This window comes from Zerene cesonia, chromosome 4 (assembly GCF_012273895.1).
Source record: "Zerene cesonia ecotype Mississippi chromosome 4, Zerene_cesonia_1.1, whole genome shotgun sequence".
NCBI lineage: Eukaryota > Metazoa > Arthropoda > Insecta > Lepidoptera > Pieridae > Zerene > Zerene cesonia.
In genome coordinates this window covers 4,517,449-4,532,594 of record NC_052105.1, presented here as the reverse complement: position 1 = coordinate 4,532,594, position 15,146 = coordinate 4,517,449, and the positions used below count along the sequence as shown (strand labels likewise).

General features: G+C 32.1%; 4 protein-coding genes across 5 annotated transcripts in view; 1 reads left to right on the top strand and 3 right to left on the bottom strand.

Annotated features, from left to right (window-relative positions):
- The window catches only part of LOC119839572 (ejaculatory bulb-specific protein 3-like), a 6,989-nt gene extending 4,182 nt beyond the window's left edge, over positions 1–2,807 (bottom strand). Inside the window, exon 1 of the mRNA XM_038365925.1 lies at positions 2,649–2,807. Coding sequence (XP_038221853.1) covers positions 2,649–2,654 — 6 coding nt within the window. The 5' untranslated portion in view covers positions 2,655–2,807. The remainder of the gene's footprint in view (positions 1–2,648) is intronic.
- On the bottom strand, positions 2,692–5,691 carry LOC119839573. Its single transcript, XM_038365926.1, has 3 exons — positions 5,082–5,691; positions 3,854–4,022; positions 2,692–3,593 (listed from the first exon to the last, which is right to left on the bottom strand). Exons 1-3 carry the CDS (start codon positions 5,085–5,087, stop codon positions 3,457–3,459), a joined length of 312 nt encoding a protein of 103 aa, XP_038221854.1. The 5' UTR covers positions 5,088–5,691; the 3' UTR covers positions 2,692–3,456.
- A 1,427-nt stretch (positions 5,692–7,118) lies between these two features.
- On the top strand, positions 7,119–9,429 carry LOC119839537. The gene is made up of 2 exons (XM_038365840.1): positions 7,119–7,894; positions 8,004–9,429. The coding sequence occupies exons 1-2, from the start codon at positions 7,397–7,399 to the stop codon at positions 8,625–8,627; spliced, it is 1,122 nt and encodes a 373-aa protein (XP_038221768.1). The 5' UTR covers positions 7,119–7,396; the 3' UTR covers positions 8,628–9,429.
- Positions 9,430–9,918: 489 nt separating this feature from the next.
- LOC119839536 (protein pygopus-like) lies at positions 9,919–15,024 on the bottom strand. 2 transcript variants are annotated; one of them, XM_038365839.1, is made up of 3 exons: positions 14,925–15,024; positions 12,977–14,459; positions 9,919–12,549 (listed from the first exon to the last, which is right to left on the bottom strand). In XM_038365839.1, the coding sequence occupies exons 2-3, from the start codon at positions 14,311–14,313 to the stop codon at positions 12,429–12,431; spliced, it is 1,458 nt and encodes a 485-aa protein (XP_038221767.1). In that variant the 5' UTR covers positions 14,314–14,459; positions 14,925–15,024; the 3' UTR covers positions 9,919–12,428. The 2 variants fall into 2 exon arrangements, with proteins under 2 accessions (XP_038221767.1, XP_038221766.1); XM_038365838.1 differs by having other exon boundaries at positions 14,735–15,008.
- Between the last annotated feature and the right edge of the window lie 122 nt (positions 15,025–15,146).

Genomic DNA, 15,146 nt, shown 5'->3' with positions numbered 1-15,146 from the left:
AAAGGCTTGAAGAGAGGAATAAAGGAAAGGACTGGGAAGGGTAAGGAAGAGGATATGGGCCTCCGGCTCCCCCACTCATTGAACGAAACTATTTCTCCGGTGCGAGCAGGCCCAATTTGTGTCGAAGCGTGCTCGACTACCACATACGTATACATACATACAGATTGTATTTAATATTGTATGCAATTTGTATTTAAAATTAACAACTATTAGCTTCGTTTGGTATAGTTTTATTTTACCAGAAAATGTACCGAAAAATAGCTTATTTTTGTCATTCGATTTCGTCAAACGACCCTGTAATCAAATAGCTTTTTGTCGGTATAGTCTTTTAAGAGAAATCAGGCACAAATATATTTGGTTTTAGAATTTATATAAAAATAATTTTAATTTTATTTAAAAAGTAGGTGCTTATATCAATCTGCTAATCAATTAACATTTCTGTATCACATTTATGTCACATAGAACTAATCAGAACAAAAGAAAGATTAGCCTCATTTGTACGAACTACAACTCATCTTTCCGCCACAGTATTGCTTCCGCTTTATAAACTTTACAGTTTAGACGGTAAGTTGTGAAGGCCTATAAATATTTAGATGTGGGTAGTATATAATAATCAAGTTTTGTTCAAAACGTTCATGTAATAATATACCTTTTTAATTTAGACGTATCGAAAATTTTACTTCGATGTCAATAATAAAAAATTTGTCAATGAAATGTCTGTAGCTACGATGCTATTTATATTTTTTTATTTACATGCAATAAGTTTTACTTATTGACGGATACTATTGCCATTTCGACGATCAATTTATGACGATTTGAGATATGATCTTGGGTCTTCACTACCATAAAGTCTTTTATTAAAATTGAACCATTCGATCATGTATATTGATGATTTTCTAGATGGTGTCTGAACAATGTCCATTTAAGCTTTAAAAACTTAACGGGTAAAATCGGTGGTCTACCGCAAATCGCTCAACATAGTGAGTCAATATTGCGTATGACCACGTTTGACCTTCGCTTCTTATGTGTCTTTTAATAAAATAAAAACAGCTCCTTTTCCATATTTACCTTCAAAGATGTTTTTTATAAATGTGATGTTATTTCCTCTACATCCTGTGTTCAAAATATTATAACATGTGTGTTGTATGCTTTTGACTCTATGGTAGCGAATTATTGTTTTAATTAAGATGTCGTTTTTATATTCTATCTTTCAATTTCAATCTTCCAAAAAGACATATCGGATAATGTAGTTTATTTGTAGTCAATGGGCAAAAAAGCTATTAAAACCGATTAACAATTACCTAATTATTCTTTGCTTTGTAGCTTACACTATCGGTCCGTTATGCGACTTTTATTTACGCGGGGCTGATCAAGACACGAATATTGAAATGTTCTGTTTCATAACAATTTACCAGATTTTTTTATTATTATATTTAAAAATGTTATATGATGTCAACAGTGGTGTTGAGTAATTCAATTGGGTTACTTAAACTTTTACGTAAGAATAGAAAACTGATTCTATACGGTAGGACGGTTTTCATTGAAATATAGGTATTTTTTATCCATAAATCTTAAAATGCCATAGGATTATTTAATAAAAAAAATCCAAAACAATACAGTTTCAACAAGTAATATTTATTTCTAGAGGTAATAATAGAATTTAAAATAACAGAATTTTTTAAATCGGTCCAGTAGTTCCTGAGATTAGCGCGTGCAATTAAACAAACAAACTCTTCAGCTTTACATTATTACACTAGAATAGATTTATCTAGCATATTGCATAATCAGTATAAGCTTCTAAACATTATACAATGTTTAAATTAATGATGTAATTTAAGGCTCGGATAAGATACATCAGTTTCGTTCTTGTTTCATTAGAATTAAACTAAATAAAGTTGTCACTTATTAGGTAGTAACTAATCATATAGAGGAAACCATCAAAATAAGTTTTTGAATCCAGGCCATTGACTTAAATAGGCTTTATAAATTTCAATGTTGTATATTTAACAATCATTAATGTGAAAGTTACCCTCAACTGGAACAAGGAATTGAGTCAGCTTTTTGTAATCAGGAACGGGCGTTCGGGAAAACCCCAATGCAATAGTTACTTACTTGGTTTATATTGGGAAATTGAGGTTACAGGTTTTTACCTTTACGCGATGCTAATTTATATTATTTAAATCTTTTTACATTTTATAAGTTATATGTTGACGTCTGAGCATTATAAAAGGGTAAAGTAAACCTAATAATATACGCTGTCTTTATTGAAGAATCAGAAACCAATACAATAATTTAAAGGATTTTTGTGTATCTGCACCATGCAAAACTTACTGCGTAGAATTAAATGCCGCAGTTCCAATGTAATTGCTAAAGATCTTATGCGTATAGAATTTGATATTAACCATTGGCAAAAATACAATTAATGTTCTAGTATACTTTCCCCTAGCAGTCATTCGTGACGATTCATGTCGCAATAGTGCAATAGAATTGTTTTCGTTTAATGAAAGCAAACAAATAAAAAAATCGTTTATTTTATATCTCTATAAAATCATCTTAATGCCCTTAATAAATTCGCCAATACCTTAAACTGGAAAGGGCAGCGAAGGAAAAATTGTTTCGGAAATAATTACTAGGTATACAAGTCTTACCTGCATTCTGTGTTACGGCAACCACTAGTCAATTTTACTTTCCTTTGGATTATCGTTTGGACCCGGATCTATCTATAATAACTAAATGCTACACTGTTCATTTGCGAACCAGTGGTGTGTTTATGCTAGCGTATGTTTCGAGAGAGAATGCCGGGGCAGCTGATGCCGTAACCTCTTACTTAACAGCTCCCCTCTACAGAGAACTTGGAAACCGAACGTCGCGCTACGCGATGTTACAAAATAAAAATCTTTTCGCATGTTACTCATTTTATTCGGATTTGGAACATGACTTCAAAACCATTCTTGGAAAGCACTAATGATATGATATGATACAGATATAAGTACTTAACTAGCTACATAATAATATAAATATCTACGAACCATAAATTATAGAATAAATCAAAGACTTAAATAGTTCACGCATGATCATAGTAAATGTGCGTAAACATAAACATAATACGGTTGCTTATGTTTACATAAATGTTAAATCGCTTACAAACATAATGTAAATGGGTTAATAACAACCAAAATATTAATTAATTAGGTACATTAAATTATCTTCATTACGAACATGTAAAGCTTAGGACATTGTTCGAGTTAGATGGTTATTTTAAAAAAAGTTTAAAAAAGAAATCCCAATTAAAAAAAAACGCGCACTAGCCGCTAAGCTTCATTTTCTTGAAAAATAAAATGCGTTTTAATTAATTTAGATCTTTAGTATTAACAAAATATATAAATAATGCATTACAAATAGAATAAGAATAGGTGGTACTTTGTGGACCGTTTAGATGCAGAATGAAATATTGTCTCAACCATACTGGCGTACAATTTTGGCCCATTCCCACGGGTAGTTCCTTTGAACAAATGCGAGAGTTCGACGAATTTGCCGTGTTTCTTGTGCCGAGCATTGCGGACAGGCTCCTCGCAACACTAACGGCGCTAATGCTGAAAGTAAATGTTGTTATTCAAATCATGTTGAATGTTATTCAATCAAGAGTTAATCTATTTTATTGAACAATAATTATTGTCATTAGCGTCTTTTGAATTAGACAGTTACAAAGATACATAAAACTAATCTCAAGACAAATAGCGAGTGCAGTGTTTACATATGCGTGTTCATTATTTGCCACGCTTTTCGCACGAATGTGTAAAAGCATCATTACATGATTCTCCATAAATTACAATTTAGAGCTGTATTTCCGTACTTCGAAGTCTTACTCCAACAGAATCACAGGGTCCCTCTGAAAGAGCACATCTAATGTGTCTTTGCATGGTAGTTCTATCAGCCAACGTCCGTTCTAATTGTCCGTCGGACATTTGCGCTGCGCCTAACACCACTCCGGCGCATCCCACCATAAATAAGAGAGAATATATCTGAAATAATAACGTTTACATTGCTATTAATTTTATATAACTGTGCCCGCGGCCTTCGTTTAGCCATCACATAGCTTTCATACATTTCATCCCATTTTTAAACACTTCAAGGGTTGATATTTGGAAAAGCTTATTTCACATTCTAAATTATAAGCTATATTATTATATTGTTGTGAAGTTTCATTAAAATCCATTCAATAGTTTTTGCGTGAAAGGGTCACATACGTCCATCCATACTTAAAAAACTTTCGCCTTTATAATATTAGTAAGATATGAAAACTGATTATTTAATATAGTTGCATGCAATGTAAGGCGATCGGTGGTAAAGTATTATCTGTATTCTAGCTCTCGTTTAAAAAAAAAAAACTTTCACAAATAAAAAAGCTACATCTTTACTGAGTATCATGGGATATTTTTTAAGTTACGTCAACCATACTAATACCATGACCGGGGCTGGCTGTAAGAAAATATTATTTAAACAAATAGTTACAGCTGTAAATTTTTGTTGAGATTTATTAATGTCTAATAAATTTATTGTAAGTATTATTAATCAAAAAGGAAACATCCACTGTTACTTAATAAGGACTATGTGCATATTATACTTTATGGATATATGTTGGATACGGAAGGTGTTTGATTCATAATTAATTATAAAAGTTGTCTGCCTTGACAGTTCATTCAATAAGCACTTGCAGCCAAACTTCTGAATGTCAATGGGTTAACAAAAAATATACACTTTTGCGTTTACGAAAACATTTTAGATTTAATAAAAATAATGAAACTGTAGATACTGGGATACATATTGTTCAATAATATACTCTAAGAATATACGTTCAATTATATTAAAATAATAAAAGAATCCTTTCATTAAATTCTGTTACAATATTTATTACCATTAAAATTCAATCGTAACATTTCTTACGATATTGATTATTTCACTGTTAAGTAATAATTTAAATAGGCACGTCCTGGAATAGGTATAATCCTAGACAGGTATGTAGTTAAAGACAATTATTACAAAATAACAAAATTATACCATTACAATAATTCAAACCTTACCTGCATTATTTGAACGTGTTAAATAGTTGATACTCGCTAGGTACAATGATAAATTTTAGTAGAACGTTATTTTAAACTAAAGCTTTAAAATTTTAAAGTTTAAACAAACTAGTGAAACACTTAACTATTTGGGCAGCGTCGGGTCAACGAATAGTAACGGACTGAGCCCAATCATCGTATTAACTAATTCTGGGAATACTCCCCTCTTTGTGCGGTGATTAGGGTAACGGGCCTACGATAAGATCTTTACGATAAATTTATCCGGTTCCTTCAAGGAACATTTGAAAGTATCTTGATATTTATCGTATTAAGGAGTACCTAACTGACCTACTTGTGTATGGTAAGTGCTACTTTTAAATACAATAGAGATGTTAGTACATAACACATTATATCTCTTAGGTACATTACCTCGCCTTAATTGACAATATGGTAATTGGAAAAGAGGATTATTTGCGTGTACCTACATATTTTAGCACGCTTTTATTAGCTTCACTTGTATGTTTGTATGTAATCGACTCGTTTAGACTAGCTTTTGACCCACCTCAAACGGACATATTTAAATCAAACTTTGTACACTTATGAAAGATCGATGACAATACAATGTTTTTATGTGTTAATCTTACTATCCTGCCTAGGATCGCCAGAATTAATATAATAATAATTTTTTTATTTGGACTATGATTTAACCGTCATCGGAGGCCTGCAGTAGAGTTGTTAATGATGATTTAGTTGATTCGGTCGAGAAGGTTAATATTGTAATATTTATTAATAATTATTTTTTTAATCATGCATTTGATATACGGATCCTCTACTCGTGTATAGTAAGGATGAGAAGCCTCAAAAATTACACATCATCGAAAAATTGGAAAATCCGTTGGATTACAATCTCGCGGGATGGGTTCCGAGTGATTGTAATCTGTCGAAATACTGCTCACAATTAAAATATTATTTTTGATAAATGATAATCTGTCCATGTGAAAACGTTAAATTATGAGATGAGTATCTTATACCTTTAAACGAGCAATTCTTGTGTATATATATATATATATATATATATTATATATAATTGAAATCTCGGAATCGGCTCCAACGATTTTCATGAAATTAAGTATATAGCGGGTTTCGGGGGCGATAAATCGATCTAGCTAGGAATCTTTTTTAGAAAATTGTTTTATCGACTTAAACTTACTTTTTTAACAAATAGGAGGCGTTTGAGTAGTCCCAATTTATTATGACTCTTCCTGACATCTATTGGCGAATAATAATACTATAAAATCGAAAGTTTGTGAGGATGGATGCATATGTATGTGTGCGTCTGTAACTCATTCACGCAAAAACTACTGAACCGATTGCAATGAAATTTGCTTCGTAGATAGCTGGACAACTGAAATAACACATAGGCACTTTTTATACCGATATTCCTACGGGATACGGACTTACGCGGTTTCAACCGCGGGTCACAGCTAGTTCTATATTATATGATAAATTGTCTGGAGCCCTGCACTTGACGGAAATTTGGAATAAATAGTATTCTCAGCGAAACATATAACTTGGATATATATTCGCATTTTAATAATGCGTTAAATTGCTAGTACATACGAAAATAGTTACAGATCACAATAATTTTTCGCCAGTTGTTTTCGCGCAAGTCAGATTAATTTTATCTTTAAATATATTAGAAACATTGCCCATCTGTTTTACTAAAATCGCCTGTTAAAGTTTTTAATTTCGGCGACTGCAGTCCAATTATTTTTTGACAACTAAATATTTCGCCAACATATTGGTGATTTTACATTTTCGCACGAATACGCAAACCCACAAGTGTAGGACGACATTTGCAAATGTTTTCTCTTTACATGAGCGCAAGTATTATATGTATAATTTATTATACATGTACACTTCATCATTGATGTTAGCACGTAATCAAAAAAGCACATGCATAATATTCCCTTTTCCGTGACCCTACTAGGATTTTGAATATTTTCGCTAAACCCAACATCAGCTTCAATCTTATTTTCTTTTTTAAGTGGCAACACTAATCGTAATAGCTGAGTATCGGGTTCTGTCTAGGGGAAATGGTTTCATTGTTTCTAATTTTATTGAAAGTAAGAAAAAATGGGAATCTAAGCAACATTATACATTTTAAGCGATCAGTTACTTTAGATATATTTTTGTAAAATGTTTTGTATAGAGTCATTTAACAAAAAATGTCTAATTAATGACTTGTCAACCAATCATATGTTACGCTAATTAGTGATGTCAGTGTTTGTTTATTATTTACAACTTTAGAAATACATACTTAATTTGCATTCAAAATGAATCTACCTGGAACTACTGGAGAGTCTTCGTGTAAACGACAAGAAAATGGCGACGGTACAATAGAACCTGATCGCCCACTAAAGAAAGCTCGTTTTGCATGGCAAGTAAAAGGAAAATATCATTTGAAAAATGAAAATACTGACTCAAAGCCCTCCAGCACTATTAAGGAAATTGATAAACCCAGTTCTTCGTCGGATACTAATAGTCAACGCAGTAACCTAGTCGGAAATACAGAACAAAATCTTGAAATATTGGGAGATTACTTATTAAAACAAGATTTCAATACACTTGATTCTGTTACCGACACTGAAAAAATTTTACCGCCTAGCACATCTAATGATAAGATTTCATATCCAAGATATATAAGTTCCTGCGAAAGTTCATCTCAAGGTAACAGAAGTAGCAGTGTTGACAATTTACAAACACCTATGTCACTAGTACACTCTAATAATTATACAGAGGATCAGTGTATTGCTCGATGGCAAGCAAGACAAGTAAGTTTATAAAAATATATGTCATAAAAAAATAATAATATTAATGTTTATAATTAATTTAACAGAAGAGAGATACTTGTATACTTATTTAATAAATTTTCTATTTCAGATGGCCAAATGCTTTGTAGATAATACCATAAATCGAGTTTTGGATAATTGGATGATTGCGCCTCTGCCTACTGATATGGATAACAATAGATTTTTAGCTTTAGATGTTGCAGAATTTATAAATAATTTACCTGGTGATAATACAATTGAAAATGAAGGAATTCTCATGGCAATTTCTGCACACGGTCTGCAAAATACATCAAGTACAAGTAGTAGTAACAATAATGGAAATAAAATAAGTACAAATTATAATAAGGATATCACCATCTCACCTTCTAGTAGTCCAATCCAATCTGATGATGAAATATCTCCTACCCCCAGTGATAGCATCAAGATTAATGAACCAGGTTCCTCTAGTGAACTAGATATGTCTTGGTCCTTCGAAGAAGAATCAAAGCAGTGTGACGCTAATGATTTGCAATTAACCTTCTTCCCTGATAGATCAAGTACATATAAATATTATGGTGAAAATGATCCTTTGGAAAATTCTGGTATTGATTGTGATGGCGACGAGACACTTAATGGTAATGATGATATGATGGATAATTATGATTTCCTTGATGCTGCAGTTACATTTGCAATACAAAATAAAGGATTGACATCATTTGGTACAGACTATGGATAATATGTATAAAAAAATTACTTAAATTAACACTGAATGAGTATTTTAAAATAAGTCATTGTATCAGATAGTTAGGAATGATAGAATATATGTTTATATACAATTAATATTAATTAACTACTGCCAGAAAAAGAAGTTGTTACCTAATAAAATTAACATTAAGTACATGCACTTTATACTTGCAGTGTAATGTGTTTATTCATTTTTTAAACTAGCATATACTTAATTGTGGAGACTGAACATATTCTTTTGTAACATTTTCTAGTTTTAATTTATGTGTCTATTCTTATTACAAAATCATATATGTACATATAAAATAAAATTTCACCAATATATATATGCATAAATATTAAATTATCGGGAAATTGCTGTAGACTAGTCTATTGCTTGATCTGGAATTTCGAATACTATAAAAATACTTATGAACATTTTTGTAATTAAATACTCATATCAGATCTAAAAAAATACTGTTTATTGTTGTACCTTACTACCAGATTGTTTCTTTGTGTCATCTGTGAACCAATGTACATATTGGTTTAAATTACACTGTAGTTTTAGTTACCACCATGTATGGCATTTATTTTTTACAAATTATTTTAGGCACAATATATGGTTTTCATTTATGTCCAGGGACTTGTTTGTGCAATGATGGTAATCGCAAAAACAGTATATACAAATCGAAATATTTTTGCAAATTTTTAATTTAATCAAATAAATTTATTTTAACAATTTTCGACAGGTTTTTTTTATCTCAAGTGTACCTAATCACATTTAGTACAGTATATTGTTTGTCAAGTCGACTGGATATACAATACGAGTGGGGTGAAATTTTTTCGTGCGTTTATGTATGTACGTATGTACATTATTTTATTCGACTATTACTCTTATGTGTCAGAACAGATTTGGATGAATGAGAGATTTTTACAAGACTCTGTAGTCGCTACAACCGAGTCATAACGCCTATTAAAATTTCATCGCTCTTACTAAATTACCTACAAATCTATTCTTGAATATATGTATTACGGTAAACCCAATAAAAATAAAACCAACCTTGTAAATCGCATAGCTTTCCGTTGCACTCGGCTACAACCAATTATCTCATCCTTTCATCATTGTGAGAGATACGTATGAGGTAGATCTTTGATCACTCACGTCTCAGAAGTACATACGTTACCTTTAATCTTATGTCTATATAATGCTGCTTTGATGCACTGTGCCTAAACTTAATGCTACCTACTCTGTACATGTATATGTGTATAAGTGTATGGGGGTATGTAGAGATAAAATAAAATTCTCAATAACAATTTATTATTGCTTGTTATTATTCACATAATACAAAATAAACTATGCACAAGAATAAGACCACTGACGTAATTCTATTTTGACTTTATAAAATATTCTGAATTACAACTTGTTACATCACAACATGACGGTTGTGTACTTATATTCAATATGTTAATGTACACAGCAGCAGTCTCCCGTAAAATAATTGTGATGCTCTCACGACATATTTTAATTAAGTATTAAACTTTACATTCATGGCCACGTATCCTAGATAATATTCTTATTAATGTTAACTGTACAAGTTGTTTAGCGATACGTGTGGTTCCATATAATATATTATATACATGATTATAATGTTTCTCTTGTCGGCTAATTTACTAAGGGACTTTAACACTAGATACTAACTTCATATTGCTGAAGCTGCTTTATTTATGGCATGGTCATTGGTCAAACCGTAATTACTTAGAAAATAGTCGTCATTAATCTCCACAATTTAACGTTGATTCATTATAATTATTTTCACTGTCCATGCCATAACACTGTTCTAATCTGTTTAATATAAAATATAACACTGTGTAAAAAATACATAAATAAAATATATTTTACTTTTAATCTTCTATTAGTTTTAACTTAATGTCATGGTGAATTTATTAAAAACCATTAATTAAAGTATTGAAATAATTATCAATCAACAATAAATGATCAATTTCAAACATAATAAGACATTTTTAAGAAGTTTTAAGATTCAATGATTTCTACAATACTTGTAGTATAAGACAAAAGTATAAATATATCTAAAGAAGATATAGCTTGGACCAACATTATAAACATTTCATTTACATATTTTAGAGGAACTAAATTATATATAAAAAAAATTGCTTAGTCTGAGCATAAAGATAATGTTAATGGCTTACGAAACATAAATAGTAAATCAAAATTTCACAACCTAGGAATAGTTAAAATTATAATTACAAAGAAAAGTAGATTTGTAAACAAGTTAAGGCTTCTAAAAAAACTACTTCAGAATTATGAGTAATGGCACAAGTTAAGTGGAACATTTACAACTGACACATAAAAATTAAAATAAAAGAAATGTCCCAATGTTAATTTAAAATTTTATGCTCTGATTTATTTTGTCAAAAATTAAATAACCTTAAAATAATTTTATATTCACATGCGAAATAACGAAGATTCGACAGAAATGCCTTTGTTTGACTTCAGAAGCAGGATGCAGCGGTGTGCTAAAAAGGTTAGCTGCGCATTTTTCACACATTTTAAATCAAAGTCACAACCGCATATGTTTATCTGAAGTCAATTCAACGGTTTAAATAATCTCATTATCATTATCTAGGATCTACTTTGTTATTTACATAACTTAATTTACGATTTTACCTTTAAAAAAATCTTCAAAAGTTAAAAAATTGACAAACACATTTTAACACTCCTATATTTAAGAAAGCGTATGGATTCATTATTGTATGTACATTTTCATAACGCGCTAATTATTATTATTATTATTACATGCAAATGAGGGCACCAAATAATAAGTACAATGGTTTCCTTAGTGTAACAATTGTCCACTCAACATAGACATGGGCACCTTTTTAAATTACTGTTATAAATGATTTGTTTTTATATAAATTGTAAAGCTCATATTGTGTGTGATTGTACTTAGATTTGTGCTGCATCAGACATATATTTTGTGTATAATCTTGGGTTATTAATATTTGACTATTTTGAGTTTTTCATGCCATTTTGTAAAAATGGCTCTGTTTATTTGGATACAATTTAAATTGTTATATGAAAGTACACTTAAAGGTCACAAATATTATAAGGCGGAAGTTTAGATTCATCTTACGCTATAACATATGTACAATATGCACAAAGACTAAAGCGTCACACAACAAGCCACAAAACAGGGCAGCCACCATTATATTGCTTAAATCTGAATCAATGTTTTATATAATATTATTTTCTAATAATCACATTGAATTGCTCTTATGGATATGCCTAATGCATGTACAAAAGTGTCTAGGAGAGTCATTTTATACATAATTTTCATATATCAAAATAAATTTATGAAGAAATTAATAGTCTTCCAAATAGTTTTCACAATAAATTTGAATCCATTAGACATTACAAAGACTTCCATTATTTTAGACTTCACAAATAGTAATCCATTCCGATAAGGCTTAGAATAATTTCATGTGTTGGTAAAATAATTAAGACTAGTCAGAACTGCAACAATTCATGTATCATATTTTATGTTAGATTTTAGTATTTTAAGGCAATAATTTCAAACACTTCATTCAATAACCATAATAATGAGTATAAAGTTATACTCTATCCATGAGATCTTTCATAAGACTTCACCAAATCTTGCCATGATACTTAACAAATTATTGTGAAAAATGAATAGATTAAGGGCAAACTAAACAATGTGCAATAAATACTTGTGATGAGTGGCAATGAGCAGGTTGCTCAATGTGGCAGGAGCAAGGGCGAAGTCGCGGCGCATCGTTATGGCTTGAATTTCACAAGAGGTATGTTTTTAGAGTGCAGGCACTTGTCACAAACCCACTCGGCATATACTTCTGCAGTAAGTAGCTGAAATGCTGGTTCTGTTAATCCAGTACACCCTCTGAAATTATAATTTACATTTTTTATGCTTCAACTTAGACTGCCATTAATGATTTACAATTTTCAAAAATAAACAAAACCATTCTGTTTAAATGTTTCTAATGTTGCCTAGTATGTAAATAATATTATTGCACTATTTTTCATATTGTTACTTAATTTTGAAATGATTGTATTTAGATGTAGAATCCAAATTTAATAGGTAATTTATTTATTTATTTAAAGTTTATAATAGTCGAATATTTAAAGCTGTTGTGGTCTTATGTAGAATAAATAATCAAATGAATTTATTGACAACTTTGCAGTTATAAATTATGTCACATTATAGAACTCATTAGAACTGAAAAAAAGAAAATCTTATCAATATTTTTTTGTATTACTTTAAATAAAAAAAAAATAATTATAATGTATTCAAATAAATAAAATCTCACCTGTGGAACCAAAAATTACACCCTGATTCACATAAGATAGCCTGATCATTATCATGAACTTCTTTGTGACATACACCACAAGGATATATTGGTGGTGCATTTGGATTTTGAGGGTTGAAAACCATTGGCTGATCAGGTGGATACACTTTTCCTGCGCTAACTGGCATTGGTTTCGGACCAAACATTCCCATTCCTTGGCCCATCGGCCCTTGGCCTCCTGGTCCTCCCATGGCCATACCACTCATGCCAGCAAGGGGGCCACAGTTACCCATGTTACCTGGTCCAGGTCCCATGCCCATGGAACCACTACCGCCCATGCCCATTGGACCACCATGCCCCATATGACTACCAGAGTATGGAGGTCCAGGCCCCATCGAAGTCATGGGACCATTCACACCCATTGGGCCACTTCCCATTCCTGTTCCCATTGGGCTACCGTGCCTCATAGGCCCACAGTGTCCAGGTCCCATTCCACTATTTTGCATTGTACTTGGTGACATAATTGAACTATTGGGACCCATAGTACCATTGGAACAATTCGGCCCCATTGGGCCATTCATTCGAGGAACATTCATACCAGGTCCACCTCCACCCATAGGCCCATTCATTGGGCCATTCATGGATCCTGCTCCAAGAGGGCTATGCATTGGTGGGCCCATAGGACTGTTGCTCATGTGGCTTCCAGCCATGGATCCCATATTCATGGGGCTTCCCATAGGTCCTGACGACATTGGAGAACCCATAGGCATTGAATTCATTGGACTCATGGGACTCCCCATTGATCTTGATCCACCCATACCTGGTCCCATACTGTGGTTACTCATTCCCATGTTAGGACCTCCCATAGGTGACATACCACCCATATGGCCCATGGGGCTCATATTACCCATTGGGCTGATTCCTCCTCTAGGAGGCATTTGTTGGTTCATTGGGCTAATATTGTGCGGTAAAGGACTCATGTGCCTCATAGGTGGTCCACCCATACTATGCATAGGCCCCATCATCCCCATTGGTCCATTTTGACTCATCATTGGACCATTTTGACTCATCATGGGTCCATTGTGTGATACTGTGGATGGAGAATCATCAAATGGGTTTGAGGCCACAATTGTATCCCCATAACCTGTTAAAGGGGGAGGCAGCAAGTCTTGTGCCGTAGGAGGTGGTTGTGGTGGTGTTAAAGCATTATTTGCATTTGATGTTTTCCGTCTCTTTTTAGGGTTGCTAGGTGCTGGGGCTGGAGGTGTTGGAGTATCCATAGGTGGTTTAAAGTCTGGAGGTCCTAATCCAGGCCCCGGCAACCGATAGGATGGCATTCCAGCCAAGTTATGACTCATTTTTTATTTATTCTGTTACTGCTCTGACAACCATTATGAGGATTTGTAGACTAGTAGAAATAGTTTAAAAAATACATTTATACATAAGGCACCGCATTGTCACGAGAAAGCGCAATAACGTGCCGGAAGACTGGCTGTTTCTATTTCTGTAACAAGAAAAAAATGATACAGTTAAGATCTGTAATTCCAAATTAATTAAATTTAAACACAATTTAAGAAAAAATTGTGGTAGATTCAGAATATTCATCAATATGTACTACGTTTTTATGACTGTCGACAGTTTTGATTGGAGCAAAAGATGAACATCAGCAATCTAATCTATATTCATTATAAATGCATAAAATAGAATTCGAAATACATTATTCCTCTGTCTTTCGTGTTATTTTAAATGGCAGGTTATAAATACACACATAAAACTTACAGCATTATCAATTTAGCATCGGAATTAGTGATTATTTTTTTGTCCTCACAAGACCCCAAGGCAGGCGTGCAACATATGATAAAATATCAGACGAATATCACATTCCACACTCAGTTTTTGATATCCACGATAGCTTTACAGACAACTTAACGTTTTAACATACATGAAGAACACATAAAACAAGAATTACCAGTCTTTTGAATGCATTTTTATTTACGACTCACGATATTCCAAACAACACACGCCACATTCACGATGTGTTTTTTGTCAGAAAGTTGCCGCTAGGGGTCGTTTTTAACTTTTTAAAATGAACACTGCATAGCAAAAGAAATATATGATACGGCCCAAATTAGCACAGTCAGATAATAAACATTATTTATACCTGCTTGTTATTTAAATATGTTAACGTAAT